This window comes from Sinocyclocheilus anshuiensis, unplaced genomic scaffold (assembly GCF_001515605.1).
Source record: "Sinocyclocheilus anshuiensis isolate Anshui unplaced genomic scaffold, SAMN03320099.WGS_v1.1 scaffold668, whole genome shotgun sequence".
Classification (NCBI taxonomy): Eukaryota; Metazoa; Chordata; class Actinopteri; order Cypriniformes; family Cyprinidae; genus Sinocyclocheilus; species Sinocyclocheilus anshuiensis.
In genome coordinates, this window is record NW_015557097.1 from 219,713 (window position 1) to 232,773 (window position 13,061).

Below are 13,061 nucleotides of genomic sequence, written 5' to 3' on the forward strand. Positions count from 1 at the left end.
TGTTCTTTTTAGCAGCATCATATGACCCCTTTAAATAAAAATAATGATTTTTTTAATTTTTTTTTTTATTTAAAGAATTAGGGTTCCCACTGAATACATAAGGTAGCCTATTTTTAAATTTGTGATTTTTGGACCTGAAAAAATAATGAATATACATTTTTATAGTTATGCTAAGCTCTAACACATTTCATCACATAGAAATGGTAAGATTTTTTTTTATGTCCTTTTCATTAAAGGGATAGTTCTCCTAAAAATGAAAATTTGATGTTTATCTGCTTACCCCCAGGGCATCCAAGATGTAGGGGACTTTGTTTAAACAAAGTCACCTACATCTTGGATGCCCTGGGGGTAAGCAGATAAACATCAAATTTTCATTTTTGGGTGAACTATCCCTTTAATGCTTCTCCTCTAAATCACAAACTAGAAAAATTATAGGGCTTTCGAATATAGTTGTGGACAATGGAGAGGCCTTGAAGTTATTTCTTACCTTTCCAGCCACAGAACAACACATTCTCTTCATTAGCCTCGAGACAATGGGCATGCATCTCCACATGTCTGTAGAACCACTCTGGATTATCCATAGACATCTGAATAGAAACACGCTTATCAGCGGAGCACTTTATTTTTAAAGCACTGCCAAACAGAATACATATAATAGTAAAATAAAAACCCTCCCACTTATTCTTCACACCACAATAAACCTGATTTGACAAGCCACATACAGTAATATATAATCTACTTAAAAATGGAAAATTGCTTTCATACCTCACAGTGCTCCCAAAGACAAAGGAAGTTCTCTTGGACCTCAGGCACAATGTTGCGGTTATGGAGGCCGACCGAACAGGCACCCATGTCACTGTGGCCCTTGAGTATAGCAAGACCCCATTGCTTCAACTTGGTGTGGTAGCAATGAAAGAACATGTGTCTGAGAAGCTCTGCATTTCCTTCCACTGAGCAGAAGCCACAGTCTCTCCAAAGACAGTTATGCTCCTCTTCTGTAAAACATGCAGGCGAGCCAAGTATCGATTATGGACCAGGCCAATGGAGTCAGTGCCACAGGGACTCTGACTGCCAGAAACCTTGAGCTGAGACAGCTGCTAAGGCTCAACACTTAGAAACAATCCACCGCTGATGTAACATTAAAAAAGACAGACGGACAGTGCATAAAAATGTGCCAGAAACTGTTAATGCAATGTCGAATAGATGAAGAAATAAATGTTGTGTAACTAGCACATCCTCAGCAATAATAGTCCCCTTTGAACACATTTAACCTGAACTGAACTGCTATATTGTTATCTATTTTGCATCGTATGGTATGTTTATTCTTAAATTGAACTCATTTTTACACAATAAACAGTGCTGTTATATTGAGAGTTTTTATGAATATTTTCAATTAGCTTTTATTTTCAGTTTTCATTTTAATTTTAGTTTCATTTTTTAGAATATTTGTTATGTGCTATATATACAGTGGGTACGGAAAGTATTCAGACCCCCTTAAATTTTTCACTCTTTGTTATATTGCAGCCATTTGCTAAAATCATTTAAGTTAATTTTTTTTCCTCACACATAGTATTTTATTTTTATTTTCTAAAATTTTCAGTTAACCATTTTAGTACTTCAACAAACTTATTTCAGTTTAAGATCCTTTAGTTTGAAATGAATTAAAAATAAAATATGATGTTATAATTTATATAAACCTCTCAGGTTTCATTTCATTTCTGTTTCGAAGAATAAACAAAGTCATATAGGTGTGAACGTGGGGGTGAGTAGAAAGAGTTCTAAAAGTTTTTTTTTTTATTTAAAAAGTCATTAGAAGTAGTCCATATGACTGATTTTCTGTTCCAATACAACTGCTCTGTGTGAGGAACAGGCCAAATTTAAGCTGTTAAGGGGTCGTATATGTTGTATGGACTACATCAGATGATTTTCCACCTTTCCCTAGATGTGACATCCACAGTCACTATTCATGTTCAGCGCATGGAGAAGATATTCTTCAAAAAATGTTCCTATTGTGTTCCATAAAAATGTTTGGAACAATATGGTGTTGAATAAATGATGAGAATGTTCATTTTGGGGTGAACTATCTCTTTAAGACACGAAAAATAAGTAAATAAATGCTTCCATTACAAGACACATCAACACTGACACTTTCAAGTGTTGGACACACCTGGTAAGTCTGTCTCACTGTCCACGGCAGCTTTATAATGTTTCTCCACGTGCTGGCAGAACTCCTGCATCCTGTCAAACGTCTCCTGACACGAGCCCCACTCACACGCCAGCTCCAGCTGCAGCTCCTCTCTGCGCAGGGCGCATTTACCCGACGGGGTCATCGTGGAGAGCGGAATGTAAAGCACAGTGTGTGGTCCTCCAGTCTTCTGAAACACATAGTCAAGTCGTATGCGAGATCTAATGTGACTCTAAGTTTGTTCTGCACACCGCAGATCGAGCAATCTGTTCACAGCTGCCAGGTTGCTTTTAAAGGCAATAAACATCTATATTCACTATATGAACTGCCCCAAAATGATTACCTCTACCATATTAAAACTTATTAATTACCAAATGTACAGCTAGTTGTTTTGTGAAAACATAGACAAAGTTGTTACCTAGCATGAGACATAGCTGGTTAGCAAAACAAAAAATCAAGTCAATATTCTGCCTCCATTTTGTTGACTAGTGGCTTTTTAATAGCTTCGCTTGAGAATAATTGAATGTGTTCTAATTCAAGGACATTTCGTGATGGACCGCGTCTGCGGTTATTCAAAAAGACTGAAAAATAACTCACCTCCTGCAAATACTTCAAACATTTCCTTACTTTTTTTTCCCACGAAACAACCAAACCAATCAGAATTCAAGTTTGCGGCGTCACGTTCAAATCGCAGCCAATCAAATTGCAGCCTAGCAGTACATCACCATTATCATTCCCTCCAACACCTAAACTCTTTCAAGTGTTCCGCAGCTCGATTTGCACTTTGTATTCAGTGGCGGTAATGCCTGTCTTACAACCCTTAAAAAAACTTGCTGTACGGCAATACTTAAAGTAAATCTGCTTTGGAATTGGAACAATATTATTGTACTATACTAACAGATCTCAAGAGAAGTAGAAAATATTTTTCTTACATTCTAATATTCAGGAAAGAGAGCTCATTTAAACTGTGATATCAAGTAAATATGTTCCAGATAATATTTTTACAATTTCCTATCATTTTAGTACAATGGCAAATAAAAGCCAATTATTTAATTTTGAAAACATAATGTTCTCATTAAAATACTACACTTACTATAGTATAAAAGGGTTATTATATATGAAGCTTAAAGGCTGCCTTTGTATTTTAGGAAGGGGACCGTCAAATTTGAGAACCTGGAAAACCCTAACATTATGTCTGGGTTATGTTTGATTTCTGGTTTGAATACCGCATAAGAACAGTATAAATATAAAGCATACAAAATGTAGAATAATTTATAAAAACTGTATAAATATAAAGCACATTTTCCTTTCCAGAAACTAGTGTGGTCCATTGTTATTGTTGGTTTATTCAAATGAGTCAAAGGCATAATATTAGATCTGACACAAAAAATATTACTGCATATATCAAGTAATCTTTCAGAAATGTCCTCAAAAATTTCACCAACTGCCTAAATTATCGCTGAATGTAACATTTTCATATAATCCTTCAAAATAGAACCCTCTTTTCAGGTCAACCCAAATTATTGGAAATCTTTATGCAGACATTGTTCATTATCTACAGAGCTTTCATGTCCCAACGAGAATTAAGGGCATATGTATAGACTGTCCCTGCACATGCAGATGTATCAGACAGAGAAGCTGGAATACAACGTGTCAAGATTCCATACTTTATATAGGACGGGCAGTATAGTAATCATTCTTACAACAATCAGTTTTGTTTCAGTATTTTGTGTTTTCTCCAAATGAAAGCAGCAGGTTGTAAAGTCTCTCAGGAGCTTCAGTGGTCTAGACGTCATAGAACAGACGCACAAGATGATACCGGATTCCAAACGCCACGGCACTCCCCAAGACCTGAGAAAGAAATATAATATTATTTCAATCCATCCAAACCTCAGTTTCCTTTGAAGAACCAGGATTTACACTATATTTGAAAACCTGCACACATGAGGTAGTCTAATTCTGAAATGTGATTTCAACACCTGGAAAGGTCATGTAAATTAATCAAATCTTAAAAAGACATGGGCATTTTTTATAATGAATATACATTTAGCTAGTTATGCCAATCTCTAAAGTATTTTATCAGGTAGAAATTGTATAGACACAGAGAGAAAATCCCTACCTTTAAAACGGGAAAAGAGTGGAAACCCTGAAGCACAATCAACTCATAAAACTTTTTTTTTTTAATTTACAGAAACTAGGAGTGCGAGAACCACTGTCAGATAGGACTTATGATAATGATCAAAAAGATGCTTCCTCATACATTAGCGAGGATGTAATGCCAAATATCACAACCTTCTTTATTGTTTCAAACCACTTTGAATTGAAATAACCATAGTTTAGCACATTCTTCTTCATTAATGTCCTTGAAGTCCATCTCAAGAACACGAATTACGTCTGATGGAGTGACAGGAGGAAGTTCCTTGGCCGCAAGGCGATGACATAGACTGCTTTCTTCAGGCAAATCAAAACGTAGAGATGAACATCCTACAATGCTCCATCCCAAATCAGTTTGCACAGCAAAGGGCTCATCATCTTTTCCAACAATTACCTTTCGAGGAGCCATTGACCTAGGGCAGTTGTAGCCTATTAGCAGACCAATCTCACAGTCCTTTAATGACGGTACCTTATCCACAATACTCTACAGATGACTCCATTTCTTTGCGATCTCACAGGTAGGAATATGATCACGATTCACAGGTATGTAATCTCTGGTATAGGCAGGAGGTTATCAACTCTGTAATAAATTCAAGGGATTCACCTGTATTAACAGCATGATTGCAGTCAGGTTTCTCTCATGGGTAGGTCCCAGCACTTTTAGTACCAGGTTGAAAAGGGTCATGTTGTTACACTCAATAAACTCATCATCTCCTTCCTGCCCTCTACGCACATCCAGGAGCCATAACATTTCTGCCACCTGCAGGATAAAAGAGGAAATCACATTCAAACACAGAGGGAATACCAAATAGGAAATGCTCCTGGCTCTTTTGTTGCAGAAGTAACATTCTTTTTAAACAAACATTTCTAAACCTATTTCTAATGATAAATACTTACAGTGGCATGTGTGTGTTTACCTCCAGAATAAGTTGTCCTAATTTGCCCAGGTCCTTCTGTTTGAACTTGGAGTAGCTCATGCCAAGCTTTCCCGTGTCAGACTGTAACCTGCATTAATCAGTTTTAGAGGTCAAGCTCTCATCTCACAACCATCTCATAACCAAAGAGTTTAACACTTTAAATGCCCACATATTAAATGAACTTTCAATGACTGTCAAAATTAATTCTACTGCAAATAAAAAGGAATCTTTGTTATAGCTTGATTTTAAAATGTTAGTGTAATAACCCACCTAGGCAGGCGATGTCTGGGACAAGGAATAATGTGAAACAGCTGAGGCACAGAGTAAATGAAGTTGATGACTTGAGGGATGAAGAAAAGCAGCATAGTCTTACTGAAGTGGCCGAGAATCCCAACTACCGCAAACGTCATTCCAGCAAAGTAACAGAAAGTGTCTCCCACAAACACAGAGGAAGGATACCTGATATGAGATATTCAAAGGTTTATTATTTATTCAAATACAGGAGTGGTTGAGGTTGAGATTATAAACAGCGCTGCTTGTCAAACTTAGTTTATAGAGTTCAGTATTTAAATTGGCCTGTCTTAAACTAAAGTAAGTACAGATGATCAAATAGCAATAGTTTTAACAAACCAGTTGTGGTAGAAGAGGGCTAATGTGGTGAAGAAAAAGGGAATCATGAAGTACAAAGAGAAAACATGGTCATCCCTGTAGTCTCCTGAAAGAGAAACGTCAATCAGAGATCAATTGAACAATGTAAGTTAGAGAATATAGCTAAAGACTTAAATAAAAATCAAGCAGTGTCAGAGAGGTTTAAAGAAATTTAGGATCATGTGACACTGAAGACTGCAGTAATGGCTTCTGAGAATTGAGTTTCGCCCATCACAGGAATAAATTACATTCAAAATACATTAAAATAAAAACAGTTATTTCACAATATTAATGTATTTAACTGATTAAATAAATAACACACTTTGTGAGCTATTATTTCAAACTTTTGAACAGTATTGTACATAGAAATTATATAAATTATGCATATTTTAAGAGCTTACAAAGAAATTTGAATCTAGGTGGAAAATTAGCTAAAACAGGTTGAATATAAACCCTCCTCTCACCATTCAGCTCCAGTAAATTAAAGAGGATGATGGAGCCAGATATGAAGAGAGCTTGCCCTGACTCAATGCCATTGATACCAGCCAAGATGTTAATGGCATTTGTGCAGAACACAGCCAACATTCCCATATATACATAATACAGAATGCCTGAAACACAGTATATAAAAAAATGCTTAGAATATCAACAATCATACGTATCAAACAAGAGGGCAATAAAATCAACCCATATAGAGCGCCAGACATTTCAGCAGACTATCAAACTCACCCAAGTCCAGATGCATCCCCAGCAGGACACGGAAAGGTTTGGGCACGACGATGACAGTGTTGCCAAAGTTAGTGAAGTAGACCATGAGTAGAGGCAGGGAGGCCATAGTGGGCAGCAGTAGCTTGTGTCTCCATCGTAGGTTCAGAACATCATCAGCAAAGCCCAGGAATATCATGCAGCAGATGGCCAACAAAGCACCAATCAGTTGCACAAACTACATGGACATATGCACAAATGCCACAGTTATGACTGCTATTTTATATTTTTATTTTTTTGAAAGAAGTTTCTTATGCTCCCTCAGGCTGCATTTATTTGATCAAAACTACAATAAAAACAGCAACACTGTGAAATATTACTACATTTTTTTTTTAGAAAATATGTATGTTTTCTATTTATATAATATAATGTATTCCTGTGATCAGTGACAGTCTTTAGTGTCACACGATCCTTCAGAAACCATCATAATATGCTAATTTGCTGCTCATGAAACATTTCTTATTATAAATGCTGAAAACAGTTGCGATTATTAATATTTTCGTGGATATATCATGATAAATCTTAAGCTTTTGTAACATTATAAATGTCTCTGCTGTCACTTTTAATTTAATGTATCCTTGCTTAATAAAAGTATTAAAAACTGAAACCAAACTTTTGAACAGTTGTGTAAGTAAAATGTGTGTATTATTTATGATTAGTGGATGATTTTGTCACCTCGTTGTGAGGGAACCGTTGACACGGCTCTCCCATGAAGCACTGGAGGAAGGGCACAGGGATGAAGAGGAAGAGAATGATGAGGAAGACTGTGCCACTGATAACACCTTGCGATTCAGGCCTGGTTAATAAGGGAAAGAGAAAGGAGTTCATTTCAGGTACCAGACATCAAACTGCAATACATACTTTTGATGTAAAAATCAACCACTTACACCTCTTTCTTTATGGTTTTATTTAGGTCCATGCCATAGAGTCTCGCAGATATGAAATGATCCTTAAAAGCAGGAATAAGCTTGACTGTTGCAATGCACCCAAGTGCAGACATACAACAGTTAATGATTAGAGGAAGAACAGGAATTGGAGACATCTTCTCCATGGACTAACACGATATAAAAATACAATATACTGTATCTACTGTACTATATAACAGTTATATGTCGATGAATCTAGTTGAAAACAGCGTTCGCTTCCTGTCAGCAATTTTCAACACTTTTATGTTGCACATCCATAGTGAAGCTGTCATTGGCTTAACATGTTTCTTCGAGGTTGACACAAACTGTATTACATTTCAAATACAACTCTACACCACATAGCTGTATGAAATCGCGCGCATAAATGACAATATGCTTGTTTTCGAACCGACCGCACAGTTTTTTATACAAAAGTATTGAATCAGTGAACGGCAGTTCATTGGCTTGATGATGACAGCCTGATTTTCATAAGGTCGGGTAAATTACAATCAATCGATAAAAAGAACTCTGCCCAAATAAGCACCGGTTCGGGTTATGAGTTACTAGTTACTCGTAAGCTTCTTTGGCGTCAAAACGTGATAGATATGTCAGTTTACTGTGCAGGTTTGGCTCTGATCTCATCACAAAACCCACGTCTACTTCCGTCAACATGCTGTCTTCCGTCCGCCGACCGGTTACATTCTTCTTCTTCTTCTTATGATGTTTAATGGCGGTTGGCAAACCAGCTTTTGGTGCATATTCCGCCACCTACTGGGATGGAGTGTGAGGCGATGATATCAAGGGAAATGCTCATTTAAAAAAAACTAAATAAATAATAAAAAATAAAAATAAATTTTTTTTTAATAAATAAATACATAACTAAAAAAAAAGAACTTCTACCTATATTTTATTATATACATTTGTTATTTTCAGAAAATTTTTTCTGGGTCTTTAGAACCATCTGTATAAATTTGTAAAGATTTAAAGTAATAACTATCTAGCCTAAATGCTGCTGCACTATTGTCTCTTTTGGAACATATTTCTTGTTTTCATTTATTCAATTAAATATTTGCAAATCAACTGTTGGCATAGAAAAAAACCAAGGTAGATATACTGGCAGAGCCACCGTGGGGCTAATATCGATATTACTGATATCTATTTGTTGAGCCTGCTTGCCTACTGTCCAGCCAAAACTATTCATATATGTCTGCTCATATTCCCAGCAGCTCTCCAATATTTTTTTTACTGGATGATTGGTAAAATGACCTTTAATACCAGTCCAATATACCATTTTAAGCTGAATTTCACGAATGTCTAGTGGTGTTTCACCCATTTCTACCTGCAAAGCTGTCACAGGAGAGGATCTAAACGCTCCACAACATATTCTAAGGGCTTGGTTTTGAATCACCTCTATCTTAGTTAATAATGAGGTTGACCGGTTACATCAAAAAAATTAAAAAATAAACTTGCTTATTATACTCGCATAAGCTGTTGATACGACAAAAAAAGCTTCGATGCGCAATACTGCTAAATACACGGTAGTGATAAGGCAGGTCTTTTATCAGAGAAATACGTAAATATATTTGCTATCATCCTGGGTTCGGTCGAACCTTTGCAGACGTAACACAACCGGAAACAAAATTAATAGTACGGTAAAGGTCCCATTTTCTAATCTGCTACTGTATCTTAAATTAACAATGTTGTGACAGGTATGACTCTAATACTATAATTTTTTTTTTTTTTTTTTAAAGGTCCGATTTTTTTACTGATGTGGTCTGGAACTTCATTAAAAATAGTTATCATTAAAAGTTTAAATGACTAAATAAATAAATAAACATCTTTCTTGAAAATAAAAAGAAGGCATTCTTTTTATTATGAATGTAAGATTTTGCTAGGAATAGTAATAAAATTATTATATACTTAATATGAAGAGAGTCGCCGAAAAACACAATTTTGGCTAATACAGAAGTTGGCTATTACAAAATTAGAAAAATCAATACAAAACACAAAATACGTGGATACTTGTATCTTCAAAGTGATGACAAAAGGAGCATAATAACCCTATGTTTATGACATAATGTAAATCCTCATAAACATCACCGAGTGCGCGGGCAGATAATGTGCGCATTGCGCGTGCGCAGTTTCGGCAGCTCAAGCAAGTGTGCGTGTCTCTTTAAATACGTGCAGTGCGTACGCGGTGTGTGTGTGTCTGTGTGTGTGTGTGTGTGTGTGTGTGTGTGTGTTTGTGTTTCTACACTATTTGACAGCTCGACCATTCTGTTCCTGCGCATTACCATTACAGACCATCCGACACCGACGGTGGGAGGGGGCACATTTTCTCTTGAGTTGACAGCACTGGATGTTATAAATGTGTGGTTTTATGTAGCACGCTAAAGATTCACGAAACGGAGGCCATGTACCGATCAACTCAGGTTTGATCGTAGAAGATGCTCGGACCCGAGGTCTGGTGCTGGAATTACGAAGACGTGATGTAGCCATTGAGCTGGTGATCTGTAGCGTCCAAAGACGGTGTTTCTCATCTGATCGGTAATATTTCTTTTCTATTCTATACATTCGGCGTCATATGCGCCTACAGCATTTTTTGTTCATCGTAGGCGCGTTCCGATTCAGCTGAACTGACTGAACTGAGTCAGATGCCCAAAAATGTTGTCTAGGTAGGCAGCTCACTAGGGTTTGAAATACAGCTTTTCGAATGGCGACCAGTGAGGGAGACGTAAACATGCATAATTTGATATGGATACCAGTATTAATTACAAGCTTAGATTAGCTGCCAAAAAGAAGGGAACTGAAATGAATCGCTAGATGGGTCATGATGAGCCAGTTCGACGATGCAATGCAGCACCGACCCAGAACACAGCTGCTATCCTCGCTGCTGGACTGTCAGTAACGTGACAGAATCGGAACGGGTTTATTTGAGACAGACTTCACACAGCACTAGACTGTGCAACCAATCTGAGTTTTCTGGAAGAAGTTGTGCGCTTCTCCGGTTTCAGGACAGGCATTGAATGTCACACTTTCACCGAAATGCTTAGTCAGTTTGCTTAACTGCTTAAACTTTTAAGCACAGGTGGTAATACTAACACAAAACATTGTAAATATTTTTGATAAGAACACGTTTTTGCAACCTTTGCAAAAAGGTTAATATGGTAACCGTAGTTTGGGCGCAAATGGTTAAAGTAGTAACTAGCACACACACACACACACACATACAGCACACTAAACAAATACAGCAGCAATAACTGTGGTGGTGTGAAAATACCATACATTTTTAGGTAAGTTGGCCTAACTTCTGAATTGTTTGGTAGGAAAACATTGGACAAAAATATAATGTGTATGTAAATAGAAAAGAAATCATAGCTGATTTTCCCATCTGTGAATAAGCATGAATTTGACCTTTTGTTAAAGGAACAGCTCACCAAATATTGTACATTTTGTCATCATTTTCATGCTCATGTTGTTGACTTTCTTCTCTCCTTGGAACACAAAAGAGAATGGCAATCTCAGATCATTTGCTATAGAAAGGGGCTATTCACATATGCGTTTTGCTTTCAACTGCACTGCTTTTCCATTGTTTTTCTATTTAAAAATGCACGTATTTGACCATAGCGAGTGGTGCTCAAGTTAAAAAAGTTCAACTTTTTATTCTCAAGACCTTGCCTTTTTTTATTTTCACTGACTGCCCTGTGTCTCTGTGTGAACCATCCCTGCAAATAGTGAGTCCCAAACATGCTGCTAATATCTCTTTTTGTAAAAGAAAAATGTTCTTGGGGCTGTTCACAAACATGTTTTTGCATTCCACTGTGTTCCTTTTCAATTGTTTTTCTACTTTAATGCTCTAAACGGATGTGTTTGACTGTTGTGCTCATGTCTCACGTCTTTTACAGTATCTCATGCATGATGGCATTATAAAACACGTCTCTGGACCTGTTTTTATTCTCTCCCCTCTCGCATTTTTAAAAGCAAAAAGCATTCTGTATGAATGGCTACTTATGGGTTTGGAACAACATGACCTTGAGTAAATGATGACAGAATTTTCATTTTTGAGTGAACTGTCCCTTTAAGACGTCACTGTTCCAATGAGATGTTGTTAACATGTCGTGTCTTTGCTGCATGGCTGTATGTACAGTGGGTACAGAAAGTATTCAGACCCCCTTAAATTTTTACATCCTGTCTTTTTCCACCCGATTTACTCTCCGTCTCTCTCCCTTTCCCCAGAGTTCCAACCTTCGTGAGTCAAGATTTTCAACCCCTTGTGAAAATGAGACTTAAGTGATCAGTGATTTAAGGAGATGATGACTTTCCAGGACGTGAGCTGGCTGGTTCAGGTGGCGCTCTTCTGCGCCTCGCTGCTGGTCGTACTAGCCTGGCTCGTTCAGTTCTCACTGGCATTGCTTCACCCTAGGTGGTGCACGAGGGTTCAGGGCAAGAGGGAGACCCCATGGCAGCTGCCCTTGAGTCTCACCCACCAGACACTGACGGGCGGTGTGTGGGGTTCCCTTCTGAGGCTGAGGCTGGGGCGATACGGGGCAGGGAGTGATACTGAAGCTGGCGTCAAAGGTCTTTTGTCCTCGCTTTTTGTGTTCAAGTCGTTCAGGGAGCACTGGCAGAGAGCTTGGGTGCGGGCGCTCAATGAACAGGCCTGCAGGCAAGGGGTGAGTATCAACTGGAGCAAAATTCAGTTTATTTTGAGGCAATATGGTGGAGAAACATATGTAAGAGGTTTTGTATATACATACGCATGTGTTTTCATTGCTCCATGCATGTTTATATGTGTGTAAGAGTATTTTTAGGCTATGCGAGAGTGTGTGGGCATAATATCATGGCCTGGCTACTTGTTAGTGAATGTGTGGGTGTGAGTGTCAGGGGATGCAGGTTCTTGTGTAACAACCATACACACTCTCTCTCTCCTCCCAGAAAATCTGCTCTGCAGTGAGTATTACACATGACAGGCCTCAGTATACCATCTCCTCTGGGGCTTCTCTCATGGAACCAAATTTGCACTTATTTTTTCTTAGCTAATCAGTGTAAATGAGAGTTTTTTTTTTGTTTTTTTTTAATGGCTGTCTTAAACGCAAAGATTTTGCAGAACATGTGACACTCTTATTGCCTACGTGCACTAGTTTTATATTTAAGAGTCGCAAGCCAATTTCACACATGAAACCCGTTAAACTGACAGATTACTTTTTCCGGTGACTGTACCACATCTGTTATTCTCATAGGCTTGGGCTGTATGCATGTTTTTATCCATATTGCTAGCATTCACATTTTGTGAAATGCTGAAATGAAAGAGCTTCTATCTATCAGAGCAGATGAAGATGTTAGTCAACGAATTACCCCATACAAATTAATGTGTACAATGAATTTCTTAATTTGCTTGTACATGGAAAAGAGTCTTTTGTTTCATTGACTGTCCAATTTCTTTGTACAGTGCACATTTCCATTCAAAAGTTTGGGGTCAGTGAGTTT

General features: G+C 37.5%; 3 protein-coding genes across 11 annotated transcripts in view; 1 reads left to right on the top strand and 2 right to left on the bottom strand.

Moving 5' to 3' along the window:
- hinfp (histone H4 transcription factor) overlaps nt 1–2,924 on the bottom strand; it is an 8,582-nt gene extending 5,658 nt beyond the window's left edge. Inside the window, exons 1-4 of one of the 4 annotated variants that reach the window (XM_016472316.1) lie at nt 2,783–2,924; nt 2,168–2,372; nt 766–995; nt 488–587 (exon numbers count right to left, since the gene is read on the bottom strand). In XM_016472316.1, the coding sequence (XP_016327802.1) occupies nt 488–587; nt 766–995; nt 2,168–2,330 (493 nt within the window). In that variant the 5' untranslated portion in view covers nt 2,331–2,372; nt 2,783–2,924. The other 3 variants (XM_016472313.1, XM_016472314.1, XM_016472315.1) reach the window with 3 other exon arrangements.
- A 591-nt stretch (nt 2,925–3,515) lies between these two features.
- Nucleotides 3,516–8,280, bottom strand: dpagt1 (dolichyl-phosphate (UDP-N-acetylglucosamine) N-acetylglucosaminephosphotransferase 1 (GlcNAc-1-P transferase)). Of its 3 annotated transcripts, XM_016472352.1 has the most exons (10): nt 8,192–8,280; nt 7,557–7,618; nt 7,345–7,465; nt 6,634–6,847; nt 6,369–6,515; nt 5,887–5,971; nt 5,527–5,715; nt 5,257–5,344; nt 4,944–5,099; nt 3,516–4,036 (listed from the first exon to the last, which is right to left on the bottom strand). In XM_016472352.1, the coding sequence occupies exons 2-10, from the start codon at nt 7,586–7,588 to the stop codon at nt 3,971–3,973; spliced, it is 1,098 nt and encodes a 365-aa protein (XP_016327838.1). In that variant the 5' UTR covers nt 7,589–7,618; nt 8,192–8,280; the 3' UTR covers nt 3,516–3,970. The 3 variants fall into 3 exon arrangements, with proteins under 3 accessions (XP_016327838.1, XP_016327836.1, XP_016327837.1); XM_016472350.1 differs by having other exon boundaries at nt 7,557–8,280; XM_016472351.1 differs by lacking the exon at nt 3,516–4,036 and having other exon boundaries at nt 4,948–5,099; nt 5,237–5,344; nt 7,557–8,280.
- A 1,529-nt stretch (nt 8,281–9,809) lies between these two features.
- Nucleotides 9,810–13,061, top strand: part of c2cd2l (c2cd2 like) — a 30,136-nt gene continuing 26,884 nt past the window's right edge. For all 4 annotated transcript variants that reach the window (XM_016472300.1, XM_016472303.1, XM_016472301.1 and 1 more), the window contains exons 1-2: nt 9,810–10,121; nt 11,811–12,247. In XM_016472300.1, coding sequence (XP_016327786.1) covers nt 11,885–12,247 — 363 coding nt within the window. In that variant the 5' untranslated portion in view covers nt 9,810–10,121; nt 11,811–11,884. The remainder of the gene's footprint in view (nt 10,122–11,810; nt 12,248–13,061) is intronic.

What these genes read in the sequence shown, in the direction of transcription:
- dpagt1 (XM_016472350.1), bottom strand. Translation starts at nt 7,720, where the DNA reads ATGGAGAAGATGTCTCCAATTCCTGTTCTTCCTCTAATCATTAACTGT. An exon ending in TAATTTACTGGAGCTGAATG is followed by an intron (nt 5,972 to 6,368) that starts GTGAGAGGAGGG and finishes TTTCTCTTTCAG; the next exon opens with GAGACTACAGGGATGACCAT. An exon ending in GCCCTCTTCTACCACAACTG is followed by an intron (nt 5,716 to 5,886) that starts GTTTGTTAAAAC and finishes ATCTCATATCAG; the next exon opens with GTATCCTTCCTCTGTGTTTG.